The sequence below is a fragment of the Oncorhynchus mykiss genome, chromosome 16 (genome assembly GCF_057628025.1).
Source record: "Oncorhynchus mykiss isolate SJ-2025 chromosome 16, ASM5762802v1, whole genome shotgun sequence".
Lineage (NCBI taxonomy): Eukaryota > Metazoa > Chordata > Actinopteri > Salmoniformes > Salmonidae > Oncorhynchus > Oncorhynchus mykiss.
In genome coordinates, this window is record NC_143037.1 from 41,279,104 (window position 1) to 41,299,106 (window position 20,003).

General features: G+C 43.1%; 1 protein-coding gene across 1 annotated transcript; it reads right to left on the reverse strand.

Moving 5' to 3' along the window:
- Positions 1-4,009: 4,009 nt before the first annotated feature.
- On the reverse strand, positions 4,010-19,033 carry LOC110491920 (differentially expressed in FDCP 6 homolog). Its single transcript, XM_021565773.3, has 11 exons — positions 18,817-19,033; positions 10,498-10,638; positions 10,137-10,322; positions 8,623-8,850; positions 8,343-8,489; positions 7,977-8,085; positions 7,449-7,747; positions 7,052-7,218; positions 5,942-6,140; positions 5,382-5,472; positions 4,010-4,623 (listed from the first exon to the last, which is right to left on the reverse strand). The coding sequence occupies exons 1-11, from the start codon at positions 18,910-18,912 to the stop codon at positions 4,412-4,414; spliced, it is 1,875 nt and encodes a 624-aa protein (XP_021421448.1). The 5' UTR covers positions 18,913-19,033; the 3' UTR covers positions 4,010-4,411.
- Positions 19,034-20,003: the final 970 nt, after the last annotated feature.

The window sequence follows — 20,003 nt, forward strand, 5'->3', positions numbered from 1 at the left end:
AAATTTTAAGAATATAAATGTTAGAAATAGGCGGGGTTTATGACTTTGTGGCTGTGGTAACTAGTGACTACCCTGAGTTCCCCTCATTTTACATTTTAGTAATTTAGCAGACCTACAGTTAGTGCATTACTTTTAAGATAGCCAAGTGAGACAACACATTACAATCATATCAAGTACATTTTACCTCAACAAAATATTTATCGGCAAAGTCAATGCTTGTGAAAAAATTGAGGGGTGACATGGTATTACTTTGGAAGGTTGAACACCGGTGGTCACTGTGGAGGACAGGCTGCAAGCAATGTTGGGAGAAGAGGAATAAGAGATTGAAGAGAATAAGAAAAGCAGAGATTTGAATTTGTGGAAGATGGCTTTTTTTCAGATGGGGTGTTGTAGAAGATTGGTGTCAAGTGCAAAATGAGTGAGCCATGTGCAAGACCATGACTAGGATGTTTGAGCTAACGGGTGCTAATGTGATTAGCATGTACTTGATGTAAGTAACAGCGAACTTTCCAGGACATAGACATGTCTTATATGGGCAGAAAGCTTCAATTCTTGTTAATCTAACTGAAGTGTCCGATTTACAGTAGCTATTACAGTGAAATGTTATGCTATTGTTTGAGGAGAGTGCACAACAACAAAAAATGTATCACGGCAACTGGTTTGATACATTCACCTCTGAAAGTAAATAATGTTCAGTAATCTTGCTCCGATTTTGTCATCCTGAATGTCCCAGAGAAAAAATGTAGCAGTTTTGTTTGATAAAATCTATTTTTATATTCAAATGTTATAACTGGGTTCTACAGTTCACCCCGGTTCACCTGCCATTTAGATGTGTGAAAGTTAGTGTATAAGCTAATGAGTCATCATGTATGACATTCCTTTGAGTGTGTAAAACTTCAATGTGTTACCATATCATTTTTGTATGTTCTCTAGTTATGTACTTGAAAATAAATCAATTGACCAATTTGGCACATTTGGGCAGACTTGATAATAAATATTGTCCAGTATTGCAATGCTTTGCTGGATCTATCTGAAACTTTGCGCACACGCTGCATCATCTAAATTGCACCTAAACTGCAATATTATATTATCATATTAAGATGAATTTTTTGTTTTTAAACGCATGTTTTTTTTGTTTGTATTATCTTTTACCAGATTTAATGTGTGATATTCTCCTACATTAATTTCACATTTCCACAAACTTCAAATTGTTTCCTTTCAAATGGTATCAAGCATATGCATATCCTTGCTTCAGGTCCTGAGCTACAGGCAGTTTGATTTGGGTATGTCGTTTTAGGTGAAAATCCTTGCCTTTTGGCGGATCCATGTGCGGTTTAAGGGTGGCTAGGAAAGAAGTTGGTAGCAGTTAAGCAGGCGCTCCATGTCACGCAACTTGGGCCAAGATCTGTTTCTTGCTTTGCGCTTAGGAATAGGGCATCATTTAATGGAGTGATTTCTGGGGCAGTGTTAAGTGTGCAGGTGGAGAAGTTGAAGATTCCTGCCGTTTGTGATGCCTGCCGTTTGCTGCAACGCAGACCCGGTGGTGAAACTGTCAGTCCTTTTTGAGTTTTGAGTCTTTTTACCTGACAAAGTCTTGTTAGGATATATCAGTTATCCCGTTAGAGCTTTTGTGCCGAATCCATTGCGGTGTTTCAGGTGCAACATCTATGGTCATATCACAGCAGTTTGTAGGAGGGAGATTCAAAGATGTGGGAAGAGTGCAGGAGTGCATGAGATGGAGGATTGTGTAGTTTCGATTAATAAAGTTGTGTGTCAACTGTAGGGGTGCCCATGTTGCTGGGGATCGGAAGTGTCCGGTGCAAGAGAGGCAGGTGGAGCTGGCCAGAGTCAGAGTAGTGCAGAATGTGTTGTATGCTGAGGCAGTGAAGAAAGTAGAGGAGGATGCGTCAAGGGTGAGAGGATCCATGTGAGGAGTGGATCTGTGCCAGCACAGAGGGATAGGCCATCGAATGATACACTGTATGCTTTAGTAAGGTTGGCTTCTTAGCGTTCATATCAATGGTTATCAACTAAAGCACAGAAATGGAACGAAAATCACAAAAAATAGATGTTGTGGTGGCAGCTGCAGAGAAGTATTTGCGTACATGAGATTTTACTTCAGAAGAGCTACAGGGTATGTGAAGTGGTGGTGTCCCGTCCTCCCAGGCAAGTGGCATGGACCAGATAGGGTCAAAATAGTGGAATGGGGTGGTGATAAAAAAAAAATAGTGATATATAGGTGTTGGGTCAGTTGGTGGTGCATATTATTATTTCTTAAATGTTTCCCCTTTTTATTTTTGTATAACAAAATCTAAGGTGATTGAACACACACTACAGTAGGTGGCGGCATGCACAAACAAAATGTGTGAACGACATGATACCAAAGAAGAAGAATGTCGAACACCAGGCGGCTGCGGCATTCTGGATAAGTTGCAGGGGTTTGATGACACAAGCGGGGAGCCCATCCAACAGAGAGTTCCAGTAGTCTGGGTGGGAGATGACAAGTGCCTGGATTAGGTCCTGCACCGCTTCCTGTATGAGGAAAGATCATACTCTACGAATGTTGCTGAGCATGAACCTGCAGGAGCGAGTCACTGCTTTGATGTTTGCAGAGAACAACAGAGTGTTGTCCAAGGTCATGCCAAGGTTCTTTGCACTCTGGGAGGGGGACACCGTGGAGTTGTCACCCATGATGGAGATGTCTTGGAGCGGGCAGGCTTTCCCCCGGGAGGTAGAGCAGTTCCGTTTTGTTGAGCTTGAGGCGGTGGGCTGACATCCAAGCTGAGGTGTCTGCCAGGCACGCCGAGATGCGTGTCAGAAGGGGGGAAGGAGAAGAGTAGTTGAGTGCCATCGACATAGCAATGATAGGATTTTATAGGGCCTTTTTATAATGAATAAAAATACAAATGTAATATTTTCAAATATTTTACAGTTACATTTCATATAAATAAATCTGAAATAAATTAATTTGACCCTACTCTATGGATTTCATGACTGGGCAGTGGTGCAGCCATGGGTGGGCATAGGCTTGCTTTTGTTACACATGGTCTGCAGTTTTGAGGCGGGTTGGACTTCCTGCCAAATTCTCTAAAATAACATTGAAGGCAGCTAATGGTAGAGAAATTAACATTAAATTCTCTGGCAACAGCTCTGGTGGACATTCCAACAGTCAGCATGCCAATTGCATGCTCCCTCAAAACCTGCACATTTTAAAGTGTCCTTTTATTGTACCCAGCACAAGGTGCACCAGTGTAATGATCATGCTGTTTAATCAGCTTCTTGATATGCCACACCGGTCAGGTGGATGGATAAAATTGGCAAAGGAGAAACGCTCACTAAGAAGGATTTTTAAGCCTTGAGATAGTTGAGACATGGATTGCGTATATCTGTCATTCAGAGGGTGAATGGGCAAGACAAAATATTTAAGTGCCTTTTAAACCGGGTATGGTACTAGGAGCCAGGCACGCCGGTTTGTGTCAAGAACTGCAAAGCTGCTGGGTCTTTCATGCTCAACAGTTTCCTGTGTGTATCAAGAATTGTCCACCACCCGAAGGACATCCAGTCAACTTGACATAACTGTGGAAAGCATTGGAGTCAACATGGGGCAGCATCCCTGTGGAACACTTTCGACACCTTGTAGAGTCCATGCCCCGACGAATTGAGGCTGTTGAGGGCAAAAGGGAGTGCAACTGAATATTAGGAAGGTGTTCCTAATATTTCTACACTCAGTGTAAATAATGCAATGGATGCACTCAAATAAAAAGCAAGAATTAGACACAAACATTGAGAAACTGCCACGTCAACGTTGCATAATATGTAGGTAAGGCAGGCACCCCAGAAAGAGCCTTGATCTCTGTTGACTTACAACGGAAACAGGAAATAGAGACCACAGAAGCAGTTTGCATTAGTTTCCCTCTACAAATCAGTCCTCTCTGTTTGCATATCGAGCCCAACCCGTTATCGTTTGATAATACCTTTAATGGAGACACACAAAGAGGCGAGCAAAAACTAGATTCCAAACCATTTAATCTGGTCCGCCAGCCAGCTCAATTGAGCCTGGGGACGAGGTTACAAACTACTTAGTAAATATATATCTACAAAATACATAGTGGTGCATTATGGTTCTTTCATTCTTCATTAAAACATGGAGATCTGTTATAACATACTGTGAGATAAGGTGAGAGAATAATACAAACTACTAAAAAGTTAATACAATTACAAAAATGTTTGTGGGAGAACATTTGAACAGTGTGTTTACTTTCCCTTTATCCTACCCAGCAATTGACAGGAAGTTAACCTACAAATATGATTTCATACTAAAAGGTTCTCCACCTTGCTTTTCCATTAGAAAAAACACAAACAAAATAAACAGTTGATGAGTTAGGCTTTGACGAGAAGCACCATATGATCCTCAGGGAATGTCCATGTCTCCGTTAGAGGCCTGAGAGAGACGCCTCTCTACTCTCTCTCCTTCACACCCCGACCCTGCACTGCTGCTGTTGTCCACGTTTTCCTTGCTTTCCTCGTCTGGCTCCTCAGATCTCTGTCTCAGACGCAGACCTGGATCTCTCTGGGATGGGATCTGGAAGCTGGAGAAAGAGCCCCCTCCTGATGGTCTCTTCTCTAGAACCATGGGAGGGAGATCAGGAGACAGAACAACAAACATTTATTTTAACATATATGGCACTGAAGGAACAATGTCATCAAAGAAAACCAGGGTTGTCTGCAGCTAAAATATCAGTCACCCCCTGAAATGTAATTGGTCTAACTTGAAGCTGTCTAACTTTGGCAAAGATAGGAGACAGATCCATGTGATTCTGTGTCTGCCATGCAGGGGGAGTGGTGGCATGTCACCTGGTAAGGGTGGAATGAGTAGAGCCAGAGGGTTTCAGTTCAAAATATGATTAAGATCAATTAAATAGAACTGCACGAACGCGTCTTGTCTACACTATGTTTGAGGAAGACGTCTTCTAAAATGATCTTGACAAACCCCAGCTGCTACCACCGTGAGAAAGAGGGACCTTTAGCATACTATACACCTACTACTGTAGGTCTTATCCACTACATGCTCTTTGTGCATAGTTAAAAGCCACCCAAACCACAAGGAAACGTAGGCTTATTCTAGTGACCTGATTGCATAAATCATGGCTGAGCACTTAGCAGCAGGCACTTGGCAGGTCCCAAATGGCACCCGATTCCATTTATAGTGCAGTATTTTTGACCGGTCAAAATTTGGGACACGACCAGTGTTTATGTTGCAGATCGTGACTACTCCTCCTTGCTTTTTCTGCGCCTCAAACATGATAATATATCAAACCTAAGCTTTCTGTGTATGTTTTTTACAGTCAATGAAGACACTGGTGTGGTGTGACATAGCCTACCTCCTGGTCCAATAGGACGCATCAGTCGGTTCATCTGAACATTCCAGTGTTTGACATTGGTGCTGGCCTGGCGAAGCTTCCTCTGGGCAGCCTATAAGAACACAAGACAGATTAAAAACACCCCCGCAAACACAGTAAAACTTACTTAATTCTCTCACTATCTCCCGCAATCCCATCCCTGCTCACATCCCACTTGGCAAAAACTTGAATCAACGTTGTTTCCACCTAATTTTAACCCAGAAAATCTGTGACCACGTTGAATCAATGTGGAAAACTAATTGGATCGACCAGGGCATTTCGTATTTTTTTCTCACAATTTTTAACCTAAAGCCAATGACATGGTGAATATTTTTAATTTCATGTTAAATTCACCATAGTTGACAACTCAACCAAATGTAAATCGAAACTAGACGTTGAACTGACGTCTGTGCCCATTGGGATGTGATACCCAAATAGCCAGGGCTGTTTTGAAGTACCATTAACGGTGTGTTGACTCATCGCTATATAACTATAACATTATGCACAGGTATTTATATTATATAGTGTATCTCTGCACTTACCACAACGTCCTGGTCGACCCTGTAGCGGTTGGCCCTAACCTCTTCCAGCTGCCTTTGGGCCTCCTCAAGAGCGCGGGACTTGTTCTCCATCTCTTGCCTTAGCTCCTGCTTCTCCCTCTGGGTCTTCAGGATGTACTCCTCCTGCTCCTCTTGCAGCGCCATCAGGGCCTTCATCTTGTCCTCCTCCTCAGACAGCAAACTGTACAATAAACGTATAGGACAAATAGAAAATCTTTAACTGGAAGACATACAGTAGATATGGCATTGTGTGGTAAGAAGTTGGAGGAGACACATTTAATGTTTTTAGAAACGTGACACATGCAAACTCTTGACCTCGCAATCATCTCTCAAAAAGTGTCCAGTAAAACACAGGCGCCCCCTAACGCTGTTGCTTATCTCCATTACTTTTCATTATATACTGTACAATGTTATGTACTTTTTTTAAAAAGCATATATGAGCCTTTAATGTCGTATTACTTCATATTTGTATGCTATAGTTGCCTTGTCTGTGAGTGTTTTGGATCTTTGAGACAAGCAGAGAGCTTGGCGCTTGGTATTTCCAGTCACAAAGTTAAATAGAACAGGTTAGGATCTGTATGTTTCCCATCGAGCAGTCGGTGAATAAATGCATCAAAGCACACTGCTTATTCTTACATGTAAGATTGTGACAGACACACCATGAACACCCTATCAGTGTCAACAGATCCCACAGATCGTAGCTAGACAACTTCCTCTGTTAAACTCAACTTCCTCAGGAACCTAACTAATGCAACAGCCTCTCTTCAACAGCAATCGGCTTCTCTTAACACCATCTGTCTCTCTGCTGTGTACTGTGCTCTGTAAAAAGACATGCAGCTTTTACGTGCCAACTTGGTGCCTTCTCACACGATGACAGCAAGCCCTAAAATGAGCCTGTGTCTTGTAAGCAAAGTAGTGAGGGTACTAGGTTTGTGAGTCAGTGTGAGCGAAACAATGTCTGAGTGTGTCCAGCACCCTGCCCTCAGCCTGTGTGTGTGTGTATGCGAGAGTGTGTTGCGTGCGTGCGTGGGTAACTGCCTACCTGCGTGTGTGTGTGTGTGTGTGTGTGTGTGTGTGTGTGTATCCCTTTACCCAGTCTGTGCGTATCGAAAGACCTCTTCGTCCTGCCGAGCTTTGATCTCCTGCTGTAGAGCCTCCTCCAGACTTGTCTGCATCTCCTCCAGCTCCTTGATCCTCTTCCTCTGCCGCTCCGCCTCCTCCTCCTTCAGAACCATCTCTGCCTGCATGGTGGCCCGCGACTGGAAGAGGAGACCCACATCAGCATGGAACATCTAAACACCCACTCCTCCAGTCTGAATCAACCTCCACCCTTCTCCTGCGCGACACAGGTAAACATTGTGCAGTCGTCACTCTTCTCCATTCATCAGCACTCCTCCACCTTTCTCCTCCAAGCAACCACACTCCTCTCTTCCCTCCACCCTCTCCTCCCCCGTACACTTCCTACACCCCTGCCCCTCCCAGTCTTCACCTCCTTTGCCTCGCGGAGCTGCACCTCCAGGGCCTGTTGCATCTCCTCATGATGCTGGCGCCGTCTCATCTCGTCCTGCTCCAGGAGGACTTGGGCCTGCCTCTGCGCCTCCTTTAGGAGCTCCAGCTCGGCCAGCTTACGCTCCTTCTCCTCCTGCAGAGCCTGAAAACGTTGCTGCTCCTCCTCCTTGGCCAGCCGCCTCTTCTCCCGCTGCTCCCTCTGCTCCCTCCTCTTCAGCTTCAGGTCCTTGTGGAGAGAGGTTTTCCCTTCAGTGTGTAGACGGATGGCTGTCTGAATGGCTGGGGGTGAAGGGAGGGACAGGATGTCAGTACTCAGTATATGCTTACTGCTTGACTTTGAATAATCAACCCAGTAATCAACCCAACATATAGGGCAGGGGGAATCGTTGCCTTCACTACTTTTGTCATAAGTATGATAGATGTTATAAGCTTGGTAATTCATCATATCCCTAAATAATTGTGTCAACAACATGTAAATGCTCAATTAACAAATTATTGATCGTGGTACCTGCAGTCCATTCCTGTCTCTGCTTGGTGTCCGAGGCACTCATCTCGTAGGTCTTGGACAGAGTTTTCAGACAGAACATACACCTCTTCCCATCCCGGTCTGGCAGCACCTGATCAACAGGAGAAGTACTCATTGTGACACATTAGCACAATGTATATATATTTGTTGTACATTCATCGTAAATTAATTTATATTTGTAGCTATTTCAAATTAAGCATATGAGTGAGGGATGTGTTTACCCTGTAGCTCTGATTGAATAAGTTATTCCTATCTGTCACCCATTCTCAAAAAAGAGCAGGCCCATCTCTGCTGTGCCTGTCCCCACTGCCCCACCCCAGGTCCCACCCCACCTCAAACCCAGCCTACCTCCACACAGCAGTTCCCATCCAGAGCAATGCTTCCCTGGCGCTCCTTGCGGTCCTCACTGGTGTAGTAATCCAGGGTAATCGGCCTCAGGGTGAACCAGCGCTCCTTCCAGTTCCTCCTCAGCTGACTCTTTTTCCACAGGTACCCCTGTAGGCAACAGAGTCAACCCACACAGAACTGACACAATCAACACACGTCACTGAAACAGAATTGGAGGTCACAGGCAGGTAGGCAGTATAGAGATGCTGTATTGTTGTTCTGTTGTTTTTAAGTACCCTACCTCTTTGAGGACATCAGCAACTATCTCCCTGTAGACCTCCTCTATGGCCATGCTGGTGATTTCCTGGCCCATGCCTCTGGTTATCTTCCCAGTGTTCATCATCTCCAGGAAGGACCAGACAGTGAAACCATTCTGTCGCACTGCATCCTGGGAGATGAAGTCTTCCAGCTCCACACAGTTGAGCTCAACACTCATGGCCATGCAAATCTTCTTCAGGAGGTATTCCACCTGAATAATTCAAACAAAACACAAAGAAGTCTCAATCTCGATCTTGTTTATCTTAATAGTCCGTCACAACTCAAGATAATATTTGGATGATAATGTAACCTATGCTTTTGTTTTCAGTGAAACCACCCCGACTGCTGGTTGTTACTCTGAGGCACTGTAGTGCCCTGCTCTGAAATCTGTGGCTTATCACAATCATACTGCCAACACCGGTTGTGAAAAACAGGCTGAAACCAAAAGCCATGCTACAAGTGACATACAAGCCCATATTTAGGTATTGAAAGACACACAGCAATCAGTAGCAAGAAAAACATTCCTCACGGGTTTGCTATATTTAGCAACCCTCTCTCAGAGCATTTTGTATTATTCTATATGTAATTCTGACACTATTTAGTATGATACTGTATGTTACGTTTTGTATGTTATGTATTCATTTGTCGATATCCATCACCCATTACGTAAATTGTTACAAATTGCAATTCGTATTATATGTTACGAATTTCCAAAACATATAATATGTTACAAATTCTAGCTGGATGGCTAGGTGGCTAACATTAGTAATCTGGCTAACATTAGCGAGACTAGGGGTTAGGGGTTAAGTTTAGGAGTTAGGTTAAAGGGTTGGAGGAAGGGTTAGCTAAAAGGGTTAAGGTTAGGGGAAGGGTTAGCTAACATGCTAAGTAGTTGCAAAGTAGCTCAAAAGTAATAAGTAGTTGAAAAGTTGCTAAAGTTGTCCATAATGAGATACGAATTCAAACTTTGGGTTGCTAGATGTTCGCGTTACACGCACGCCCAACCTCCCTACTTTTGTTTTTGCCTTAAGTAACCTTACCAAATGTAACATATCATACTGATTTACATTTACTATGTTACGTCTAGTCTATGAGAGCAGGCTGTATAGAGGTTTGGCAGATAAATACTACATTTTTACATTTAAGGAATTTAGCAGACGCTCTTATCCAGAGTGACTTACAGGATAAATTATGGTTAAGTGCCTTGCTCAAGGGCACAGACAGATTTTTCCCCCGAACGTTAGTCTGCGATTTGAACCAGAGACCTTCCGGTTATTGGTCCAACGAGCTTAACCGCTAGGCTACCTGCTGCCCCTACAATTAAATACTACAATTAGAATGAGTGTTTGGATTTGGTTACAGCGGTTTTGAAAGTTAGTGATGGACCTTTTCCCTTTTTAAGTGACTAAATGTATTAGCATCCATCCACTGTATTCTAGGTGAATTTGTTGTATAATTACGCTACAGAACCCAGCTTGCTTTGTATACATAACTCACCTCATCAGGAACCATAACGAGAGGGTATTTATCCTCTGACAGAAAGTTAAACAGACTCCAGAGATGAAAGGCATCTTTCCCTGGCAACACGTTCTTATTGTCCTTCGCCGGTTTGTAGTTCTTCTTAGCAGTGAGAGTCCAGCACAGTTCATCAACCTGTTCTTTCACAAAACAGCCCTCTTCAACCTGTGAGGCATAATAAAACAGCACTGAGTAAGGAAAATGTACCTAGCATTTTTTTTGCGCTCTTTTCCTTCTGGATAAACCTAGTGGTGGCATCTGGGCACACAAACAAAATAAAAGGAACGACTGAGGCAGAAAATGTAAGGTGACTTGGGTGTGTTTGTGTACATGACTTTACCTTGTCCAGTATGTATTTGTTGAGGTAAGGCATGTACCCCTGGCTGGAGACCGGTCCATCGTCATCATCTCTGAAATGTTCTTCCAGAGCCACCGGGTCGTGAGGGATGGACAGAACCGTACACAAGTTATGTGATAGGACCTAGAACACACAAACAATAGGGTTGTGAGGGCCGTTCACTCCCTTGTCGTCGGGCAAACAGTATCGGAGCATGAGGTCTGATAGAAACTGTCTCTGTGCCTGTGGGTATCTACAAGCCATCAGACTGCTAAATAATTGGACTGGACTGACCACTTGCACTGATTCTCCGCACCTTAGCACACACACACACACACACACACACACACACACACACACACATTCATGGTTCCTTCTATTAAGGCAAGTTGTCCAGGTCCTGAGGCAGCAAAGCATCACCATTGTACTACCACCACCATGCTTGACTGTCGGTTAAAGGTTCTCATTGTGGAATGCAGTGTTTGGTTTTCGGCAGGCATAAAAGTTACACTTTTGACTGATCTGATCAAGAGTCTTGATGATCATCCAGGTGCTTTTTGGTCAACCTTTTGGATGAGATGGGTCCCACTATGTCTGGCAAAAACCAAACACTGCATTCCACAGTAAGAACTTCATACCAATCGTCAAGCATGGCGGTGGTACTGTAGTGTGATGGTTTGGGGAATGTCAGGCCATCCGTCTGTGAGCTGAAGTGGAAGCACAGCTGGGTCATACAGCAAGACAATGATCCAAAACACACAATCAAGTCTACATGAAAATGGTTAAAAATCAAAAAATGTGACGTTTTAGAATGGCATAGTCAAAGTCCAGACCTAATCACGATTGAGATATTGTGGCAGGTCTTGAAACGAGCAGTTCTCGCTTGAAAACCCACAGATGTTGCTGAGTTAAAGCAGTTCTGCATACAAGAGTGGGCAACAATTCCTCCACAGCGATGTGAGAAACTGATCAACTACAGTGAGGGAAAAAAGTATTTGATCCCCTACTGATCTTGTACGTTTGCCCACTGACAAAGAAATTATCAGTCTATAATTTTAATGGTAGGTTTATTTGAAAAGTGAGAGACAGAATAAAACAACAAAAAATCCGAAAAACGCATATCAAAAATGTTAAATTAATTTGCATTTTAATGATGGAAATAAGTATTTGACCCCCTCTCAATCAGAAAGATTTCTGGCTCACAAGTGTCTTTTATATAGGTAACGAGCTGAGATTAGGAGCACACGCAAAGGGAGTGCTCCTAATCTCAGTTTGTTACCTGTATAAAAGACACCTGGCCACAGAAGCAATCAATCAATCAGATTCCAAACTCTCCACCATGGCCAAGACCAAAGAGCTCTCCAGGGATGTCAGGGACAAGATTGTAGACCTACAGAAGGCTGGAATGGGCTACAAGACCATCGCCAAGCAGCTTGGTGAGAAGGTGACAACAGTTGGTGCGATTATTCGCAAATGGAAGAAACACAAAATAACTGTCAATCTCACACGGCCTGGGGCTCCATACAAGATCTTACCTCATGGAGTTGCAATGATAATGAGAACGGTGAGGAATCAGCCCAGAACTACACGGGAGGATCTTGTCAATGATTTCAAGACAGCTGGGACCATAGTCACTAAGAAAACAATTAGTAACACACTACGCCGTGAAAGACTGAAATCCTGCAGCGCCCGCAAGGTCTCCCTACTCACGAAAGCACATAAACATGCCCGTCTGAAGTTTGCCAATGAACATCTGAATGATTCAGAGGACAACTGGGTGAAAGTGTTGTGGTCAGATGAGACCAAAATTGAGCTCTTTGGCATCATCTCAACTCGCCGTGTTTGGAGGAGGAGGAATGCTTGGAGGAGGAGGAGGAACAGCGTCCCCACAGTCAAACATGGAGGTGGAAACATTATGCTTTGGGGGTGTTTTTCTGCTACGGGGACAGGACAACTTCACCGCATCAAAGGGACGATGGACGGGGCCATGTACCGTCAAATCTTGGGTGAGAACCTCGTTCCCTTAGCCAGGGCATTGATAATGGGTCGTGGATGGGTATTCCAGCATGACAATGACCCAAAACACACGGCCAAGGCAACAAAGGAGTGACTCAAGAAGAAGCACATTAAGGTCCTGGAGTGGCCTAGCCAGTCTCCAGACCTTAAACCCATAGAAAATCTGTGGAGGGAGCTGAAGGTTCGAGTTGCCAAACGTCAGCCTCGAAACCTTAATGACTTGGGAGAAGATCTGCAAAGAGGAGTGGGACAAACATCCCTTCTGAGATGTGTGCAAACCTGGTGGCCAACTACAAGAAACGTCTGGGTTTTGCCACCAAGCACTAAGTCATGTTTTGCAGAGGGGTCAAATACTTATTTCCCTTATTAAAATGCAAATAATTTTATAACAGTTTTGATGTGTTTTTCTGGATTTTTTTTGTTGTTATTCTGTCTCTCACTGTTCAAATAAACCTACCATTAAAATTATAGACTGATCATTTCTTTGTCAGTGGGCAAATGTACAAAATCAGCAGGGGATCAAATAGTTTTCTCCCTCACTGTACAGGAAGCATTTGGTTGCAGTCATTGCAGCTAAAGGTGGCACAACCCGTTATTGAGTGTCAGGGGGCAATTACTTTTAAACACTGGGAAATTGGGTGTTGCGTAACTTTGATAATTAAATAAGTATCCTTTTTTTTGTTATTTGTAAACTCAGGTTCCCTTTATCTAATATTAGGTTTTGGTTGAAGATCTGATAACATTCAGTATCAAAAAGAGTTTCACGGCACTGTAGATGAGATACAGCCAAATGTATATTGAAAATAAGTTACATATCAAGTTTAAATCTTTGGTAGATCCTTTTAAAAACTGTGACTTGTCTCTGTCAGACAGATGTGGCGTACAGTAAAAAGAGAAATACTTTGCCGGTTTATGAAGGAACTGAAACATCAAAGCTGAATCATGAAAGTATTTTAGTCTTCTAAAAAAGTTAGTTTACATATTCTAGGGAATTTGGGGGGTAGCCCCGACCAGAACTCAAACCCTGGTCCCGCGACTGGCAAGCCAACACCTTAGCCGTTACAACGAGATCTGAACCCTTTGACAAGATCGCTAAGTGTTGGGTTAGGGTTGCTACAATATCTATGATTTACCCATAAAAATGTCATTCAAGAGTGGTTCTCACACGCGCAACAATGTTTCAACTGCCATTTAGACCTCAGAGAAAATACAATGCTATTCCTGTGAAGTTTATAGTTTTTCAAGAGAGCATCAATAAATAACTGGAGGATTATTGAAATAGAATTTGAGACAATCCTTTTTTTTGAGAGGGAAGGAGGGTTAGAGTCAGTGCATCCAGCCCACATCTTTTGAAACATCACATCCTGTCTTCCTCTCCTTCTCCCTCCCTCCTCTTTTCACTACGAAACCAAGAGTATGTGACCTTTGCGGCCTGCTGTCTTCTAAGCCTCTATTATTCTTTCACAATATCATTCCAACCTGAACCATACTGTGCTGGCTGGCTCTTTTTTTTTTCATTTTTCCAGCACGGTTCCATCACCTATGGTGGATGGTCGGTGTACTGTAGCCAACATGATACAGCTCAGCTCAGTTTGGCTAAGTCGATTTTTAAAAGGGTATATGACTCCCTGGTCTCTGGACTGACTGGGCCATACTCCAGACCAGAGTACTTAGCCTCGATAAACCTAACTGCATGGTTCTGGTCTGGACAATACTATAGACTAGAGCCTGCCCCACCACCAGTATGACGGGATAGGCTTTGTCACGAGGTTCTAGTAGTTAAAGACAGTAGCACTTGGCTGAACGTAGGGCCGAATGGATAGATGGAGGATAGATGGAGGGTAATGTAATGATTATATATCCAACTTTCTACAGCACTACTTTGTCAATAACAATAAGCACTGAAGATGTACATGACCATAGTATTGAAGACAATGTGTGACACATTCTATTCCATTCACCACCTCTTTGGTCATGTTCAGTGCCACAGTACCAATTGCACTGTATGTGGTGACATCATGGACCAGTCTGGGTACAACTTGGTGATAAGGGCTCTTATTCATAGAAACACTGAGAGCAAACTGTTACTTGTCAGCTCCACACTCGCATTGCCTCTAAAACACAAGCACACATTGTTCACTCTCACTATCATTACTGTTTTGCTCCCCATAGGAAACATCTTCATCACTGAGTCAGCCATCTACAGTACATTACCAAAAGTATGTGGACACCTGCTTGTCGAACATCTCAAACCACCTCTTTACTGCTATAACAGCCTCCACTCTTCAGGGAAGGCTTTCCACTAGATGTTGGAACATTTCTGCGGGGACTTGCTTCCATTCAGCCACAAGAGCATTTGTGAGGTCGGGCACGGATGTTGGGCGATTAGACCTGGCTCGCAGTTGGCGTTCCAATTCATCTCAAAAGGTGTTTGATGGGGTTGAGGACAGTACTCGATAAAGGCCAGTCAAGTTCTTCCACTCCGATCTCGACAAACCATTTCTACATGGACCTCGCTTTGTGCATGGGGGCAGTGGCGGATTTAGGTATAGGCGACATGGGCAGCCGCCCGGGACGGCATCTTGCCTGGGGCTTCACAAACAAAAAAAATATGAATTTGCGTGATCGGTTTTCTATCGCTCATTTGCATGTCACGTCAATGATATCTTGTCACCGTGTGGGACTGTTGGTCAATAACCTTGTCGGAGTGAGCACCCTGATTCTAGTTTGTGAGCTAGGCAGGCCTGGGAAGGTCATCCACTCAGAAGTACGAGACGGGGCGGGGGGCGGGGGTAGGTTGACCTCAGGTCTCCCCACTGGAAGTCCGAGGTAGAGGGAGCGTGGGAATCTATCAAATAGCACACCTCTAACTTTATACAGTACTAATGCAATTAGTAAAATCAGTCACACTACGAAATGCTACCAAATAAACCACAATTAATTTATAATACTGTGAACATATAGTTTCACAGACATATTGTTGCATTTTTTTCTGGTTTGTGTGAAATCATTAAGAATAATATAAAACCAGTATGCGCACCAGCAGGGTGAATTGGTTTAGTCTTGACTTTTGGTTGACAGTGTTGGGGGATGGGTAATGTATTGATGCTCGAGTGCCAAATCAACACAAATTTGTTTCCATTTGTCTTTGTTACTTATTTTTGTTACTTATTTTTGCATATATTTTTATATGGTTTTAAATGTTCTGATGAATTATTTGTGTTGTTCCAAATCTTAATATAAATTACAGTTAATGCAGAATTGTGCTTTTTTTGTTGTTGGGGGGGTTCGCCCTTGGAGTCATACAAGCTAGAACTGCCACTGCACAGGGGCATTGTCATGCTGAAACAGGAAAGGGCCTTCTCCAAGCTGGTGCCACAAAGTTGGAAGCACATTATCGTCTAGAATGTCATTGTATGCTGTAGCGTTAAGATTTTCCTTCACTGGAACTAAGTGGCCTAGCCCGAACCATGAAAAAGACAATTATTACTCCTCCACCAAACTTTACAGTTGGCACTATGCATTCAGACGGGTAGTGTTTTTCTGGCATCCGCCAAACCCAAATTCGTCCATAGGACTACCAGATGGTGAAGCGTGATTCATCACTCCAGAGAACGCATTTCCACTGCTCAAATGGCGCTGAGCTTTACATCACACCAGCTGACGCTTGGCATTGCTCATAGTGATTTTAGTTGTGTGAGGCTACTCGGCCATGGGAACCCATTTCATGATGCTCCTGACGAACAGTTCTTGTGTTGACATTGCTTCCAGAGGCACTTTGGAACTCGGTAGTGAGTGTTGCAACTGAGGACTGACGATTTTTACCCACTTCAGCACTCGACAGTCCCGTTCTGTGAGCTTGTGTAGCCTACCACTTCGTGGTTGAGCCTAGATGTTTCCAATTCACAATAACAGCACATACAGTTGACCACGGCAGGAATTTGATGAACTGACTTGTTGGAAAGGTTGCATCCTATGACGGTGCCATTTTGAAAGTAACTGAGCTCTTCAGTAAGGCCATTCTACTGCCTGTGTTCTCAATTTTATACACCTGTCAAAAATGGTTGTGGCTGAAACAGCAGAATCAACCTATTTTAATGGGTGTTCACATACTTTCATATACAGTGCCTTCGGAAATTATTCAGACCCCTTGACCTTTTCCACATTTGTTACGTTACAGCCTTATTCTTAAGTTGATTAAATGTTTTTTTTCTATCATCAATCTACACACAATACCCCATAATGACAAAACGAAAACGGGTTTTTAGATATAAAGAATTACAAATAAAAACAGAAATACCTTATTTACATAAGTATTCAGACCCTTTGCTGTGAGACTCAAAATGTAGGTTTCCTGGTTTCCATTGATCATCCTTGAGATGTTTCTACACATTGATATGAGTCCGCCTGTGGTAAATTCAATTGACTGGATATGATTTAGAAAGGCACACACCTGTCTATATAAGGTCCTACAGTTGACAGTGCATGTAAGAGCAAAAACCAAGCCATGAGGTCGAAGGAATTGTCTGTAGAGCTCCGAGACAGGATTATGTCGAGGCACAGATCTGGAGAAGGGTACCAAAACATTTCTGCAGCATTGAAGGTCCCCAAGAACACAGTGGCCTCCATCATTCTTAAATGGAAGAAGTTTGGAGCCACCAAGACTCTTCCTAGAGCTGTCCGCCCAGCCAAACTGATCAATCGAGGTAGAAGGGCCTTGGTCAGGGAGGTGACCAAGAACTTATGGTCACTTTGACAGAGCTCTAGAGTTCCTCTGTGGAGATTGGAGAACCTGCCAGAAGGACAACCATCTCCACCAATCAGGCCTTTATGGTAGTGGCCAGAAGAAAGCCACTCCCCAGTAGAAGGCACGTGACAGCCCGCTTGGAGTTAGCCAAAAGGCACCTAAAGGACTCTCAGACCATGAGAAACAAGATTCTCTGGTCTGATAAATTAAGATTGACCTTTTTGGCCTGAATGCCAAGTGTCACGTCTGGAGGAAACCTGGCACCTTCCCTACAGTGAAGCATGGTGGTGACAGCATCATGCTGTGGGGATGTTTTTCAGCTGCAGGGATTGGGTGACTAGTCAGGATCGAGGGAAAGATGAATGGAGCAAAGTACAGAGAGATCCTTGATGAAAACCTGCTCCAGAGTGCTCAGGACCTCAGACTGGGGTGAAGGTTCACTTTCCAACAGGACAACAACCCTAAGCACAGAGCCAAGACAACACAGGCTTCCGGACTACTATCTGAATGTCCTTGAGTGACCCAGCCAGAGCCCGGACTTTAACCCGATCGAACATCTCTGGAGAGATCTGAAAATAGCTGTGCAGCGACACTCCCCCTCCCCTCCAACCTGACAGAGCTTGAGAGGATCTGCAGAGAAGAATAGAAGAAACTCCCCAAATACAGGTGTGCCAAGCTTCTAGCTGTCATACCCAAGAAGATTCAATGTTGTAATCGCTGCCAAAGGTGCATCAACAAAGTACTGCATAAAGGGTCTGAATACTTGTGTAAATATGACATTTCCAGGGGGGGGGGGGTTATATATCCACATTAGCAAAAAATACTTGCTTTGTCATTATGGCGTATTATGTGTAGATTGATGAGGTAAAAAAATAGATATTTTAGAATAAGGCTGTAATATAACAAAATGTAGAAAAAGTCAATATTTCTGAATACTTTCTGAAGGCACTAAATATAGTATATAACAATGTGAGAACATGACTTTAAATAGAACCATGAGGAAAGATGTAGGAAACGCTATGCTGAAGCACTGAAATTCGCACAGAAGAACAATGTTTCCTAACACTCTCTGAACTATTTGAGAATATTTCCAATGTCAAACCAGTTGGAGAATGTTCCGTGAACATCAACTAAATTTAAATTAAATGTGACCATTTTAGGAAACGTTCTGTTAAATTAATGAAATAACAAGAAAATAACGCTTTTTTGTCAAGTTCCTTAAATGTGTTAAGAATGTTCTAAAGCCAAGCAACTATCCTGCACCATTCCCAGAAAGTTGTGGGAAGGTAAACATATGGTTCCCAGAACGTTATGTGCTTGCTGGGTCAGGACCTGTTCTGCTCATCATCCAATGTCAACAAATGTATATTTTTGTGGATCCAGTTCACTTTATATATTGTTGGCTGACTCCAGCTACCTTAAGAAGAGAAGATTAATATGATGTTCCTGAGGTCGGACATTAGACAGCAAGCGTGCCTGGATAGAAGAAAGAGCCCCAAAGCATTAGTCCAAAAAAACCTCATAAAATCTACCTTTACCTAATGTAACCAGGTACTTACCTTAAGTTGAGACTTTGACACTTTCCCACTCTTCTCTAGATCCAAGGCTGTGAAACCATACCAAATGGACTTGAGGAGCTCTGAGCGTAGGTCCATGTCTACAGCAGCATAACGTTCGGTTTTTCTCCTTCTTTCACAGCTTTTTTTTCTCTCCTCTCCCCTCCTCTTGATACGTGGCCCTATGTATGACAGCCAACAGTCACCCACACACACCCTGTACTGTGGCTCGTGAGGACCTGTGCTGACAGCACTACAATCCAATCAGTCTCAGCTACCCCACCTGCTGGTGGGGCAGAACACTGCAGGTAGGGGTCCACAATCATATCAAATGAAATTGTATTTGTCACATGCGCCGAATACAACAGCTAAAGACCTTACCGTGAAATGCTTACTTACAAGCCCTTAACCAACAATGCAGTTCAAGAAATAGAGTTAAGCGCACAGTTGCTTATGAGCCTGTAAAACGGCAGCCTGCGCCATTATTATGCTTTGCAAAAAGTATTCAGACTCCTTGAATTTCTTCACATTGTATTGTGTTACAAAGTTGGATTAAAAACAAGTCATTGTACATTTTTTGTCATCAAAATACTCTGGAGTGTCAAAGTGGAAGATTTATTTTTATTTTTAAGATAAATAAAGAATAACCAAACTATAATCGTTGCTTAAGTATTCAGCCCCTCTGTTTAGGCAAGCTTAAATTAGTTCATCTGTAAAATGTGGCTCAATAAATCACATAATAAGATACATGGCCTCACTCTGTGTGAAATAATAGGGGTTGACATGATTTTTGAATGACTAACCCTTCCTCTGTCCCCATACATACAGCATCTGTAAGGTTCCTCAGTCAAGTATTGCATTTCAAGCACAGATTCAACTACAAAAAGCCTTTTCAAAAGCCTCATAAAGAAGGGTAGATTGGTTAACAATAACAAATCAGACATTGAACATCTCTTTAAGCATGTTCACGTTAATAATTATGCTGTGGATTATGTATTAAACCACCCAGACACATAAAAAATATAGTTGTCCTTCTGATCTTAGCTGCAGGATAGGAATGCAACTGCTCAGGGATGTTACCATGAGGCCATTGGTAATTTTAAAACAGCTACAGAGTTCAATGGCTGTGATGGGATAAAACTGAGGCGGGATCAACAACAAGACTAACTGTTATGGTCAAAACATATTGG

What these genes read in the sequence shown, in the direction of transcription:
- LOC110491920 (XM_021565773.3), bottom strand. Translation starts at nt 18,912, where the DNA reads ATGGACCTACGCTCAGAGCTCCTCAAGTCCATTTGGTATGGTTTCACA. An exon ending in TTGCTGATGTCCTCAAAGAG is followed by an intron (nt 8,490 to 8,622) that starts GTAGGGTACTTA and finishes TGTTGCCTACAG; the next exon opens with GGGTACCTGTGGAAAAAGAG. An exon ending in GCGTCCTATTGGACCAGGAG is followed by an intron (nt 4,624 to 5,381) that starts GTAGGCTATGTC and finishes CCATGGTTCTAG; the next exon opens with AGAAGAGACCATCAGGAGGG.